This window comes from Salvelinus namaycush, chromosome 9 (genome assembly GCF_016432855.1).
Source record: "Salvelinus namaycush isolate Seneca chromosome 9, SaNama_1.0, whole genome shotgun sequence".
Taxonomy (NCBI): domain Eukaryota; kingdom Metazoa; phylum Chordata; class Actinopteri; order Salmoniformes; family Salmonidae; genus Salvelinus; species Salvelinus namaycush.
Window position 1 is genome coordinate 4,455,249 of NC_052315.1, and position 15,356 is coordinate 4,470,604.

Genomic DNA, 15,356 nt, shown 5'->3' on the forward strand with positions numbered 1-15,356 from the left:
CACCTACTAGATCCGTTTTGGATAAACATCTCTCCGGCCAGGGGACCAACATTATCTCTGCCACATGACCAACATTCACTCTGCCAGGGGACCAACAATCTATCTCTGCCAGGGACCAACATTCTATCTCTGCCAGGGGACCAACATTTATCTCTGCCAGGGGACCAACATTCTATCTCTGCCACTGACCAACATTCTATCTCTGCCAGGGACCAACATTCTATCTCTGCCAGGGGACCAACATTCTACTCTGCCAGGGGACCAACATTTATCTCTGCGGGACCAACATTCTTCCCTGCCAGGGACCAACATTTATCTCTGCCAGGGGACCAACATTCTATCCCTGCCAGGGGACCAACATTCTATCTCTGCCACATGACCAACATTCTATCTCTGCCAGGGGACCAACATTCTATCTCTGCCAGGGGACCAACATTCTATATCTGCCAGGGGACCAACATTCTTCTCTGCCAGGGGACCAACACTATCTACTGCCAGGGGACCAACATTTATCTCTGCCAGGGGACCAACATTCTATCCCTGCAGGGGACCAACATTTATCTCTGCCAGGGGACCAAAATTCTTATCCTGCCAGGGGACCAACATTCTATCCCTGCCAGGGGACCAACCTCTTCTCGCCAGGGGACCAACATTCTACTCTGCAGGGACCAACATTCTATCCTGCCAGGGGACCAACATTCTATCCCTGCCAGGGACCAAACTTCTATCTCTGCCAGGGGACAACATTCTATCCTCTGCCAGGGGACCAACATTCTATCCTCTGCCAGGGGACAACATTTATCCTGCCAGGGACCAACATTCTATCCCTTGCCAGGGGACCAACATTCTATCTCTGCCAGTGGACCAAAATTCATCCCTGCAGGGGACAACATTCTATCCCTGCAGGGGACCAAACATTCTATCTCTCGCCAGGGGACCAACATTCTATCCTGCCAGGGGAACAACATTCTATCCCTGCCAGGGGGACCAACATTTCTTCCTCTGCCAGGGGACAAAACATTATCCCTGCCAGGGCGACCAAACATTCATCCTGCCAGGGGACCAATACATTCTATCTTGCCAGGAACCAACCTTGTATGCTCTGCCAGGGAGACCAACCAGTCCATCTCGGCCAGGGGAACCAAACATTCTATCTCTGCAGGGGACCCAAACATTCTATCCTATGCACATGACCAACATTCTATCCCTGCCTGGGGGACCAAATTCTATCTCGCCAGAGGGACCAACATTCTATCTCTGCCAGGGGACAAACTTCTATCTCTGCCACATGACAACATCTATCTCTGCCAGGGACCAACCTTCTATCTCTGCCAATGACCAACATTCTATCTCTGCCATGGGACCAACTTCTATCCCTGCCAGGGACCAACCTTCTATCTCTGCACGGGACCAACATTCTATCTCTGCCAGGGGACCAACATTCTATCTCTGCCAGGGGACCAACCTTCTATCTCTGCCAGGGGACCAAACCTTCTATCCCTGCCAGGGGACCAACATTCTATCCCTGCCAGGGGACCAACCTTCTATCTCTGCCAGGGGACCAACATTCTATCCCTGCCAGGGGACCAACATTCTATCCCTGCCAGGGGACCAACATTCTATCCCTGCTAGGGGACCAACATTCTATCCCTGCAGGGGACCAACATTCTATCCCTGCCAGGGGACCAACATTCTATCCCTGCTAGGGGACCAACATTCTATCCCTGCCAGGGGACCAACATTCTATCCCTGCCAGGGGACCAACATTCTATCCCTGCCAGGGGACCAACATTCTATCCCTGCCAGGGGATAAACATTCTATCTCTGCCAGGGGACCAACATTCTATCTCTGCCACATGACCAACATTCTATCTCTGCCAGGGGACCAACATTCTATCTCTGCCAGGGGACCAACATTCTATCTCTGCCAGGGGACCAACATTCTATCTCTGCCAGGGACCAACATTCTATCTCTGCCACATGACCAACATTCTATCTCTGCCATGGGACCAACATTCTATCTCTGCCAGGGGACCAACATTCTACCTCTGCCAGGGGACCAACATTATATCTCTGCCAGGGGACCAACATTCTATCCCTGCCAGAGGACCAACATTATATCTCTGCCAGGGGACCAACATTCTATCCCTGCCAGGGGACCAACATTCTATCTCTGCCACATGACCAACATTCTATCCCTGCCAGGGGACCAACATTCTATCTCTGCCAGGGGACCAACATTCTATCTCTGCCAGGGGACCAACATTCTTGCTCTGCCAGGGGACCAACATTATATCTCTGCCAGGGGACCAACATTATATCTCTGCCAGGGGACCAACATTCTATCCCTGCCAGGGGACCAACCTTCTATCTCTGCCAGGGGACCAACATTCTATCTCTGCCAGGGGACCAACATTCTATCCCTGCCAGGGGACCAACCTTCTATCTCTGCCAGGGGACCAACATTCTATCCCTGCCAGGGGACCAACCTTCTATCTCTGCCAGGGGACCAACATTCTATCTCTGCCAGGGGACCAACATTCTATCCCTGCCAGGGGACCAACATTCTATCTCTGCCAGGGGACCAACATTCTATCTCTGCCAGGGGACCAACATTCTATCTCTGCCAGGGGACCAACATTCTATCCCTGCCACATGACCAACATTCTATCTCTGCCAGGGGACCAACATTCTATCTCTGCCAGGGGACCAACATTATATCTCTGCCAGGGGACCAACATTCTATCTCTGCCAGGGGATCAACCTTCTTTCTCTGCCAGGGGACCAACCTTCTATCTCTGCCACATAACCAACATTCTATCCCTGCCACATGACCAACATTCTATCTCTGCCAGGGGACCAACATTCTATTCCTGCCAGGGGACCAACATTCTATCTCTGCCACATAACCAACATTCTATCTCTGCCAGGGGACCAACATTCTATCTCTGCCACATAACCAACATTCTATCTCTGCTAGGGGACCAACCTTCTATCTCTGCCACATAACCAACATTCTTTCTCTGCCAGGGGACCAACATTCTATTCCTGCCAGGGGACCAACATTATATCTCTGCCAGGGGACCAACATTCTATCTCTGCCAGGGGACCAACATTATATCTCTGCCAGGGGACCAACATTATACCTCTGCCAGGGGACCAACATTCTATCTCTGCCAGGGGATCAACCTTCTTTCTCTGCCAGGGGACCAACATTATATCTCTGCCAGGGGACCAACATTCTATCTCGGCCAGGGGACCAACATTCTATCTCTGCCAGGGGACCAACATTCTATCTCTGCCAGGGGATCAACCTTCTTTCTCTGCCAGGGGACCAACATTATATCTCTGCCAGGGGACCAACATTCTATCTCGGCCAGGGGACCAACATTCTATCTCTGCCAGGGGACCAACATTCTATCTCTGCCAGGTGACCAACATTCTATCCCTGCCAGGGGACCAACATTCTATCTCTGCCAGGGGACCAACATTCTATCTCTGCCAGGGGACCAACATTCTATCTCTGCCAGGGGACCAACATTCTTGCTCTGCCAGGGGACCAACATTATATCTCTGCCAGGGGACCAACATTATATCTCTGCCAGGGGACCAACATTCTATCTCTGCCAGGGGACCAACATTCTATCCCTGCCAGGGGACCAACATTCTATCCCTGCCAGGGGACCAACATTCTATCCCTGCCAGGGGACCAACATTCTATCCCTGCCAGGGGACCAACATTCTATCTCTGCCACATGACCAACATTCTATCCCTGCCAGGGGACCAACATTCTATCCCTGCCAGGGGACCAACATTCTATCCCTGCCAGGGGACCAACATTCTATCTCTGCCAGGGGACCAACATTCTATCTCTGCCACATAACCAACATTCTTTCTCTGCCAGGGGACCAACATTCTATTCCTGCCAGGGGACCAACATTATATCTCTGCCAGGGGACCAACATTCTATCTCTGCCAGGGGACCAACATTATATCTCTGCCAGGGGACCAACATTATACCTCTGCCAGGGGACCAACATTCTATCTCTGCCAGGGGATCAACCTTCTTTCTCTGCCAGGGGACCAACATTATATCTCTGCCAGGGGACCAACATTCTATCTCGGCCAGGGGACCAACATTCTATCTCTGCCAGGGGACCAACATTCTATCTCTGCCAGGGGACCAACATTCTATCTCTGCCAGGGGACCAACATTCTATCCCTGCCAGGGGACCAACATTCTATCTCTGCCAGGGGACCAACATTCTATCTCTGCCAGGGGACCAACATTCTATCTCTGCCACATGACCAACATTCTATCCCTGCCAGGGGACCAACATTCTATCTCTGCCAGGGGACCAACATTCTATCTCTGCCAGGGGACCAACCTTCTATCTCTGACACATGACCAACATTCTATCTCTGCCAGGGGACCAACCTTCTATCTCTGCCACATGACCAACATTCTATCTCTGCCATGGGACCAACATTCTATCCCTGCCAGGGGACCAACCTTCTATCTCTGCCACGGGACCAACATTCTATCTCTGCCAGGGGACCAACATTCTATCTCTGCCAGGGGACCAACCTTCTATCTCTGCCAGGGGACCAACATTCTATCCCTGCCAGGGGACCAACATTCTATCTCTGCCAGGGGACCAACCTTCTATCCATGCCAGGGGACCAACATTCTATCCCTGCCAGGGGACCAACCTTCTATCTCTGCCAGGGGACCAACATTCTATCCCTGCCAGGGGACCAACATTCTATCCCTGCCAGGGGACCAACATTCTATCCCTGCTAGGGGACCAACATTCTATCCCTGCCAGGGGACCAACATTCTATCCCTGCCAGGTGACCAACATTCTATCCCTGCTAGGGGACCAACATTCTATCCCTGCCAGGGGACCAACATTCTATCCCTGCCAGGGGACCAACATTCTATCCCTGCCAGGGGACCAACATTCTATCCCTGCCAGGGGATAAACATTCTATCTCTGCCAGGGGACCAACATTCTATCTCTGCCACATGACCAACATTCTATCTCTGCCAGGGGACCAACATTCTATCTCTGCCAGGGGACCAACATTCTATCTCTGCCAGGGGACCAACATTATATCTCTGCCAGGGGACCAACATTCTATCTCTGCCACATGACCAACATTCTATCTCTGCCATGGGACCAACATTCTATCTCTGCCAGGGGACCAACATTCTACCTCTGCCAGGGGACCAACATTATATCTCTGCCAGGGGACCAACATTCTATCCCTGCCAGAGGACCAACATTATATCTCTGCCAGGGGACCAACATTCTATCCCTGCCAGGGGACCAACATTCTATCTCTGCCACATGACCAACATTCTATCCCTGCCAGGGGACCAACATTCTATCTCTGCCAGGGGACCAACATTCTATCTCTGCCAGGGGACCAACATTCTTGCTCTGCCAGGGGACCAACATTATATCTCTGCCAGGGGACCAACATTATATCTCTGCCAGGGGACCAACATTCTATCCCTGCCAGGGGACCAACCTTCTATCTCTGCCAGGGGACCAACATTCTATCTCTGCCAGGGGACCAACATTCTATCCCTGCCAGGGGACCAACCTTCTATCTCTGCCAGGGGACCAACATTCTATCTCTGCCAGGTGACCAACATTCTATCTCTGCCAGGGGACCAACATTCTATCCCTGCCAGGGGACCAACATTCTATCTCTGCCAGGGGACCAACATTCTATCTCTGCCAGGGGACCAACATTCTATCTCTGCCAGGGGACCAACATTCTATCCCTGCCAGGGGACCAACATTCTATCTCTGCCAGGGGACCAACATTCTATCTCTGCCAGGGGACCAACATTCTATCCCTGCCAGGGGACCAACATTCTATCCCTGCCAGGGGACCAACATTCTATCTCTGCCAGGGGACCAACATTCTATCCCTGCCAGGGGACCAACATTCTATCCCTGCCAGGGGACCAACATTCTATCTCTGCCAGGGGACCAACATTCTATCCCTGCCAGGGGACCAACATTCTATCCCTGCCAGGGGACCAACATTCTATCTCTGCCAGGGGACCAACATTCTATCTCTGCCAGGGGACCAACATTCTATCTCTGCCAGGGGACCAACATTCTATCTCTGCCAGGGGACCAACATTCTATCTCTGCCACATGACCAACATTCTATCCCTGCCAGGGGACCAACATTCTATCTCTGCCAGGGGACCAACATTCTATCTCTGCCAGGGGACCAACCTTCTATCTCTGCCACATGACCAACATTCTATCTCTGCCAGGGGACCAACCTTCTATCTCTGCCACATGACCAACATTCTATCTCTGCCAAGGGACCAACATTCTATCCCTGCCAGGGGACCAACCTTCTATCTCTGCCACGGGACCAACATTCTATCTCTGCCAGGGGACCAACATTCTATCTCTGCCAGGGGACCAACCTTCTATCTCTGCCAGGGGACCAACATTCTATCCCTGCCAGGGGACCAACATTCTATCTCTGCCAGGGGACCAACCTTCTATCCCTGCCAGGGGACCAACATTCTATCCCTGCCAGGGGACCAACCTTCTATCTCTGCCAGGGGACCAACATTCTATCCCTGCCAGGGGACCAACATTCTATCCCTGCCAGGGGACCAACATTCTATCCCTGCTAGGGGACCAACATTCTATCCCTGCCAGGGGACCAACATTCTATCCCTGCCAGGGGACCAACATTCTATCCCTGCTAGGGGACCAACATTCTATCCCTGCCAGGGGACCAACATTCTATCCCTGCCAGGGGACCAACATTCTATCCCTGCCAGGGGACCAACATTCTATCCCTGCCAGGGGATAAACATTCTATTTCTGCCAGGGGACCAACATTCTATCTCTGCCACATGACCAACATTCTATCTCTGCCAGGGGACCAACATTCTATCTCTGCCAGGGGACCAACATTCTATCTCTGCCAGGGGACCAACATTCTATCTCTGCCAGGGGACCAACATTCTATCTTTGCCATGGGACCAACATTCTATCTCTGCCAGGGGACCAACATTCTACCTCTGCCAGGGGACCAACATTATATCTCTGCCAGGGGACCAACATTCTATCCCTGCCAGAGGACCAACATTATATCTCTGCCAGGGGACCAACATTCTATCCCTGCCAGGGGACCAACATTCTATCTCTGCCACATGACCAACATTCTATCCCTGCCAGGGGACCAACATTCTATCTCTGCCAGGGGACCAACATTCTATCTCTGCCAGGGGACCAACATTCTTGCTCTGCCAGGGGACCAACATTATATCTCTGCCAGGGGACCAACATTATATCTCTGCCAGGGGACCAACATTCTATCCCTGCCAGGGGACCAACCTTCTATCTCTGCCAGGGGACCAACATTCTATCTCTGCCAGGGGACCAACATTCTATCCCTGCCAGGGGACCAACCTTCTATCTCTGCCAGGGGACCAACATTCTATCTCTGCCAGGTGACCAACATTCTATCTCTGCCAGGGGACCAACATTCTATCCCTGCCAGGGGACCAACATTCTATCTCTGCCAGGGGACCAACATTCTATCTCTGCCAGGGGACCAACATTCTATCTCTGCCAGGGGACCAACATTCTATCCCTGCCACATGACCAACATTCTATCTCTGCCAGGGGACCAACATTCTATCTCTGCCAGGGGACCAACATTATATCTCTGCCAGGGGACCAACATTCTATCTCTGCCAGGGGATCAACCTTCTTTCTCTGCCAGGGGACCAACCTTCTATCTCTGCCACATAACCAACATTCTATCCCTGCCACATGACCAACATTCTATCTCTGCCAGGGGACCAACATTCTATTCCTGCCAGGGGACCAACATTCTATCTCTGCCACATAACCAACATTCTATCTCTGCCAGGGGACCAACATTCTATCTCTGCCACATAACCAACATTCTATCTCTGCCAGGGGACCAACATTCTATCTCTGCCACATAACCAACATTCTATCTCTGCTAGGGGACCAACCTTCTATCTCTGCCACATAACCAACATTCTTTCTCTGCCAGGGGACCAACATTCTATTCCTGCCAGGGGACCAACATTATATCTCTGCCAGGGGACCAACATTCTATCTCTGCCAGGGGACCAACATTATATCTCTGCCAGGGGACCAACATTATACCTCTGCCAGGGGACCAACATTCTATCTCTGCCAGGGGATCAACCTTCTTTCTCTGCCAGGGGACCAACATTATATCTCTGCCAGGGGACCAACATTCTATCTCGGCCAGGGGACCAACATTCTATCTCTGCCAGGGGACCAACATTCTATCTCTGCCAGGGGATCAACCTTCTTTCTCTGCCAGGGGACCAACATTATATCTCTGCCAGGGGACCAACATTCTATCTCGGCCAGGGGACCAACATTCTATCTCTGCCAGGGGACCAACATTCTATCTCTGCCAGGGGATCAACCTTCTTTCTCTGCCAGGGGACCAACATTATATCTCTGCCAGGGGACCAACATTCTATCTCGGCCAGGGGACCAACATTCTATCTCTGCCAGGGGACCAACATTCTATCTCTGCCACATGACCAACATTCTATCCCTGCCAGGGGACCAACATTCTATCTCTGCCAGGGGACCAACATTCTATCTCTGCCAGGGGACCAACATTCTATCTCTGCCAGGGGACCAACATTCTTGCTCTGCCAGGGGACCAACATTATATCTCTGCCAGGGGACCAACATTATATCTCTGCCAGGGGACCAACATTCTATCCCTGCCAGGGGACCAACCTTCTATCTCTGCCAGGGGACCAACATTCTATCTCTGCCAGGGGACCAACATTCTATCCCTGCCAGGGGACCAACCTTCTATCTCTGCCAGGGGACCAACATTCTATCTCTGCCAGGTGACCAACATTCTATCTCTGCCAGGGGACCAACATTCTATCCCTGCCAGGGGACCAACATTCTATCTCTGCCAGGGGACCAACATTCTATCTCTGCCAGGGGACCAACATTCTATCTCTGCCAGGGGACCAACATTCTATCCCTGCCACATGACCAACATTCTATCTCTGCCAGGGGACCAACATTCTATCTCTGCCAGGGGACCAACATTATATCTCTGCCAGGGGACCAACATTCTATCTCTGCCAGGGGATCAACCTTCTTTCTCTGCCAGGGGACCAACCTTCTATCTCTGCCACATAACCAACATTCTATCCCTGCCACATGACCAACATTCTATCTCTGCCAGGGGACCAACATTCTATTCCTGCCAGGGGACCAACATTCTATCTCTGCCACATAACCAACATTCTATCTCTGCCAGGGGACCAACATTCTATCTCTGCCACATAACCAACATTCTATCTCTGCCAGGGGACCAACATTCTATCTCTGCCACATAACCAACATTCTATCTCTGCTAGGGGACCAACCTTCTATCTCTGCCACATAACCAACATTCTTTCTCTGCCAGGGGACCAACATTCTATTCCTGCCAGGGGACCAACATTATATCTCTGCCAGGGGACCAACATTCTATCTCTGCCAGGGGACCAACATTCTATCTCTGCCAGGGGACCAACATTATACCTCTGCCAGGGGACCAACATTCTATCTCTGCCAGGGGATCAACCTTCTTTCTCTGCCAGGGGACCAACATTATATCTCTGCCAGGGGACCAACATTCTATCTCGGCCAGGGGACCAACATTCTATCTCTGCCAGGGGACCAACATTCTATCTCTGCCAGGGGATCAACCTTCTTTCTCTGCCAGGGGACCAACATTATATCTCTGCCAGGGGACCAACATTCTATCTCGGCCAGGGGACCAACATTCTATCTCTGCCAGGGGACCAACATTCTATCTCTGCCAGGGGATCAACCTTCTTTCTCTGCCAGGGGACCAACATTATATCTCTGCCAGGGGACCAACATTCTATCTCGGCCAGGGGACCAACATTCTATCTCTGCCAGGGGACCAACATTCTATCTCTGCCACATGACCAACATTCTATCCCTGCCAGGGGACCAACATTCTATCTCTGCCAGGGGACCAACATTCTATCTCTGCCAGGGGACCAACATTCTATCTCTGCCAGGGGACCAACATTCTTGCTCTGCCAGGGGACCAACATTATATCTCTGCCAGGGGACCAACATTATATCTCTGCCAGGGGACCAACATTATACCTCTGCCAGGGGACCAACATTCTATCTCTGCCAGGGGATCAACCTTCTTTCTCTGCCAGGGGACCAACATTATATCTCTGCCAGGGGACCAACATTCTATCTCGGCCAGGGGACCAACATTCTATCTCTGCCAGGGGACCAACATTCTATCTCTGCCAGGGGATCAACCTTCTTTCTCTGCCAGGGGACCAACATTATATCTCTGCCAGGGGACCAACATTCTATCTCGGCCAGGGGACCAACATTCTATCTCTGCCAGGGGACCAACATTCTATCTCTGCCACATGACCAACATTCTATCCCTGCCAGGGGACCAACATTCTATCTCTGCCAGGGGACCAACATTCTATCTCTGCCAGGGGACCAACATTCTATCCCTGCCAAATGACCAACATTCTATCTCTGCCAAATGACCAACATTCTATCTCTGCCATGAAATTCACAGAGAATGCTGTGAAGGAACGAGACATCAACTTTTCTGATCCATGCGAAATCATGCAACAATATTATTATCATGGATATATCCAATTAAATGTCAATAGAAAAGCTATGAAAACAGAGGAAAATGGAGTGTTTCCTGCCCTTCCAGCTGTAGAGTGTGTAGCTTTAGTTGGCTACATGAGAAGATGTTAGCCAGCCTGCATAGCAACCATTTTTTGTTAGGCATAGCAAATTATGTTTTTGCATTGATGAAAGTATTTTGTTTTTTGTCCTAGAAGGATGAAATAGTATGTACTTACTTATAAAAAATAAAATGCAGAACACATTAAAGGCATCACCAGCATATGTAAATTAGGTGTCAGTGCAGCTTTTGTGATTGGACAGTCAGCAGTCTAGGCGTGGTTATTGTCCCCGTTTCACACGGGCTATTTTGGCACTGTGTTTCTGGGGCTAACTTCAAAAAGTTGGTGCTAACCCTGCTCGGGAGCAGGGCCAGCTAGCCCTGGGCTAACGTTGGTGCTAGCCCACTTACAATGTTCAAGTGTGAACACTCGCTTAGCCCCGGGCTAAAATCTCCCTTAGCTCAGGCTCTCAGGAGGCTCTTAGCCCAGGGCTAAGGTGCAGTGTGAGCGCGCCTTTTATGTGTTTATAAACATGTAGACAAATTGGGCTTTAACCACTACCTCTCTGGTTCTCAGACGATGAAGAGTACATGCAGCAGGCTGCAGTCCCTCTGGACTCTGAGACCCACGGCGGGGAGGACGTGGCCATCTACGCCAAAGGCCCCATGGCCCACCTCTTTCACGGGGTCAAAGAGCAGAACTATATCGCCCACGCCATGGCCTACGCAGCCTGCATCCAACCCTACATGGACTGCCCACCACATCCGCCCGCCTCAACTGGACACACACACACCCTCTCCGGGCTGCTTCTCTGTCTGGCCAGCCTCCTCTGGCTCCTGTTCAGATGACGACACACAATCCGACAATCATGGGTACAGTGTACATATTAGGACAGTTACCGGTCCACGAAAGTTGTGTCAGAGATGGTGGAAACGGGATAGTTCTAGGTTGTCTATTTTGGAGAAGTGTCTAGATTGCTATGTCATATTGCACTGCAGCAATTTTTAACCATCCTCATAAGGTTCTAAATGGAACATGTAAGGTGCTATAAAGATCATTTTGTTAAGGTTCTATAAAGAACCGTTAAGAAAGATTCAATATAGCACCAAAACAGGGTTCCGCTATGCTTACAACCCTGTTTGGGACTATAAAGAACCCTTTTTTATGGTTCTTTATAGAACCTTTATGGAGAATGGTTCTATAAATAACCTTTCACAATCTGAAAGGTTCTTTGTAGATCCTTTTGAAGAACCATAAAGGGTCTTTTAATCTGGTCAGCCATATTATATTGTTAAAATTCCATCTGTGTTATTATTGTGTTAATTGACAAGTAGAATCAAGCGAGCTACCTCTGGAACAACTGTGGAGAGAATTGAGAAGTACTGATTGATTTAGTCAACCGTTCTCAATTGACACAAGGTCATACGCGAGTCTTTCACAAGACACCGTCACTGGCCACAGTCATATATAATATGTCATGGAATAACACGACACATTAGATAAACTGGAATTACACTCTTACTCACGGTTGCACGAAAAGAGCTGTGACTAAAACCACGGTCCAAAATATTCACATGAGCCACTAAAAGAGCAAAGAATCATTTTCTGAACTGTAAAGAACCATTTGGTTATTGGAGTCATTATGGTTCCACTTAGAACCATCACAAATCCCAAAAGAACCCCTTGAGGAACCCTCATTTTTTAGTGTGTACACTATTAATGTGGTTTGCAGTGAAACTGGAAAAAAGGAGACCTGGAATGTCACCAAGATGTATTTCCTAGTAGAAGTAGGGCTTACTATAAACTCCGAAGAGATGGGGTCTGTATATTTTATTTGCAATCACTAATAGCTGGACTAAGCCAATGAGATGACTGGTAACTAAAGAAGATGTAGTGGCTTAAGTAGTATGGTCAGGTATCTAAATCGTTACTATGGCAATTTAAAATGGAGCTGACCATAGCTCAAATAAACCTAAATACTAAATATAGAGATGTTTTTATGTTAAATGCACATGTTTAGTATTAGTGGATTAAATACATCTCTTTGCTTAGATGTATTTCCTAAAGTGTTTCCATTCCCCTTTAAGCAGTATGGTCAGGTATCCCAGACACAGGTCAAGCCTAGGCGTCCCGCTAGAGGGACAACTTCCGGTGAAACTGGAGGGCGCGCAATTCAAATAAATAATCATACAAATTATGGATATTTAACATTTAGGTACATACAAGTGTCTTATATCGGTTGAAAGCTTACATTCTTGTTAATCTAACTGCACTGTCCGATTTACAGTAGCTATTACAGAGAAAGCATGCCATGCGATTGTTTGAGGACGGCGCCCCACATCAAAATATTTTTCCACCGGCACAGGTTTCATAAATTCACAAATAGCGATTAAATATTCACTTACTTTTTGAAAATCTTCCTCTGATTTGTCATCCAAAGGCTGCCAGTAGGGACGTCACTAGAGATTCATGGATAGGGGGGCTAAGCCTCTTTTAGGGGGGTCTGGGCACACTCCCCCAGGATTTGTTTTAAAGCCCCCAAAATCATCATGTATTTTTAGAGTGACAACGGGTGTAAAATTGATCAAAATAAGGTTATTTTTGGTCAAGTTTGGCTAAAAGTTTACCTGTCTCATAGTTTGTGTTAGACACTGATCTGATATGACTTACTTACATTCTATCCAAATAAAGAAATTAAAGTCCACTCTGTCCCCATCCATCCAACACCAACAAAAGGCACAAAAATGGCTGCACTATCTAGCCAAAATACTTTTTGGATGTTATTTTGAGAGAGAGAGAGAGAGAGAGAAATGTGAAGACATGCAGGTCATATTATACCATTAGAAAAAAATCTTTATTTAAATTTGTTGCTCAAAATTAACCCAATAATTCAGACACATGGAACCTCTTAAACAGTATCATCCACAATGGTGGGGCAAAACTAAATTCAACTAATGAGCTGAATACGATTTTAAAAACGGAAAAATAATTAGGAATAAAATCTGATAAAGTAAGATCCAAAACAAATATTATAACCTATGTTACAGAACTTCTCCTCCTGCTTCTCTCTTTTGATGCTTATTTTGTGGGTGGACGCATCAAAGTGTACTTCCTATTTTTAAAGGTGGCAAAGCGGTCAATAACACTATTGTGGCTTAGTGGCCTAAGCACTTCACCCTCAATGGACATGGCTGCAAGACTTGCAAGCCTTTTCTGACCTATTGTCTTACGCAACCAGGAGTGCAGCCGGCGCAGTGCACTAAAGGACCTTTCACAGGAGCAGCTGCTCACAGGAATTGTGAGGGCAACCTGAATGATTTCCTTCCGAGAAGGAAACATATCATCATCCAGGAGGTTATGCACAGCAAGTATATCTTTGAGAGGACATCCAGCCTCTTTTCCGGGCAAGAAAGTGTCTGGCCACCAACATCTCTTCTGTTTTAACATCCTTAGTGCTTGGCAAACTCAGTTCAGCATGATGTATCTAGGAAGTTTTTTGAGTTGGGGCTGCATGCCTGTATGCCTTTGAGCAGACCTGCATCTACAGTCAAGAATCGCAGGCCAAGATCACAAACCATCCTGTCCAAGCAGGGGAGCAACATCTCTGTTTTCATTGTTTGGGAACATGACAATTCTGTGCCTAAACCCAAGGAGGTCTCCACCACAAAATCTTCCATTTTCCTTTGTTTGCGCTTTCTTGCTGCATTTCCCTCTGGAATATTGTGAATTTCACAGAGTGCTTTGGTTCTGTCATAAAGTTCTGCGGCAAATGCATCTGTGTGTTTGCCTATCAGTGTGTCACATACGGCTTGTTTGCCGAAATAAGCTTCTGCCAGGTCTACAGTCTCTTTCTGGAGGAACTTATGAAGTCCCTCAGTTACAGAAAGAAGGGACTGAAACATCAGTAGTAAATACACGGTGGAGAACTGATGAAGCTTTGCTCTCAGACCAATAGCCATGGGGGATCCAATGGCAGATAGACAATCGAAAATAGCAGTTAAAGTGTCCAGGACTGCATTTATGGACCGCAGCTGGCATGCCCAGCGAGTGTTTGAGAGCTGTACAAGTTCAGCTGATGCTATTCCAAGTTTAGACTGAGCTTCTTTGAACTTGTGGTGGTTAACTAGGGATGTACTGAAAAACGAATACACATTCTCCAAGAAACTGGAAAACTCAGCAGCCTCCGAAATAGCCCTGCAAGTATGACACAACACCAAGTTAAGCTCATGAGCATAGCAATGTACATAAATTGCCTCCGGATGCAGCACTCTGAAATGTGCTGCACACCTCCTTTGGATCCTCTCATGACAGCTGCACCATCATAGGTCTGTGCAACCCACTTCAGGCCTGCTACCCATCTCATTTGGAGCTGCTGTTGCAACTCATTTGCTATCGATTGGTCATCAAATGACTTGATTTCTGCTTGTGCTAATAAACGCTCCTTAACTGTCCCCTCTGTCACATACCTAACACACAGAGCCAACTGTTCAGACTGCCCATCCCTGGCCTCATCTGCCATAATGGCATACATTCCAGATTCTGACATCTCAGAGACCATGGTGTCCATAATCT

At 48.7% G+C, this 15,356-nt stretch overlaps 1 protein-coding gene across 1 annotated transcript in view; it reads left to right on the forward strand.

Annotated features, from left to right (window-relative positions):
• LOC120053637 (intestinal-type alkaline phosphatase-like) overlaps window positions 1–11,632 on the forward strand; it is a 48,150-nt gene extending 36,518 nt beyond the window's left edge. Inside the window, exon 11 of the mRNA XM_039000790.1 lies at window positions 11,361–11,632. Coding sequence (XP_038856718.1) covers window positions 11,361–11,632 — 272 coding nt within the window. The remainder of the gene's footprint in view (window positions 1–11,360) is intronic.
• Window positions 11,633–15,356: the final 3,724 nt, after the last annotated feature.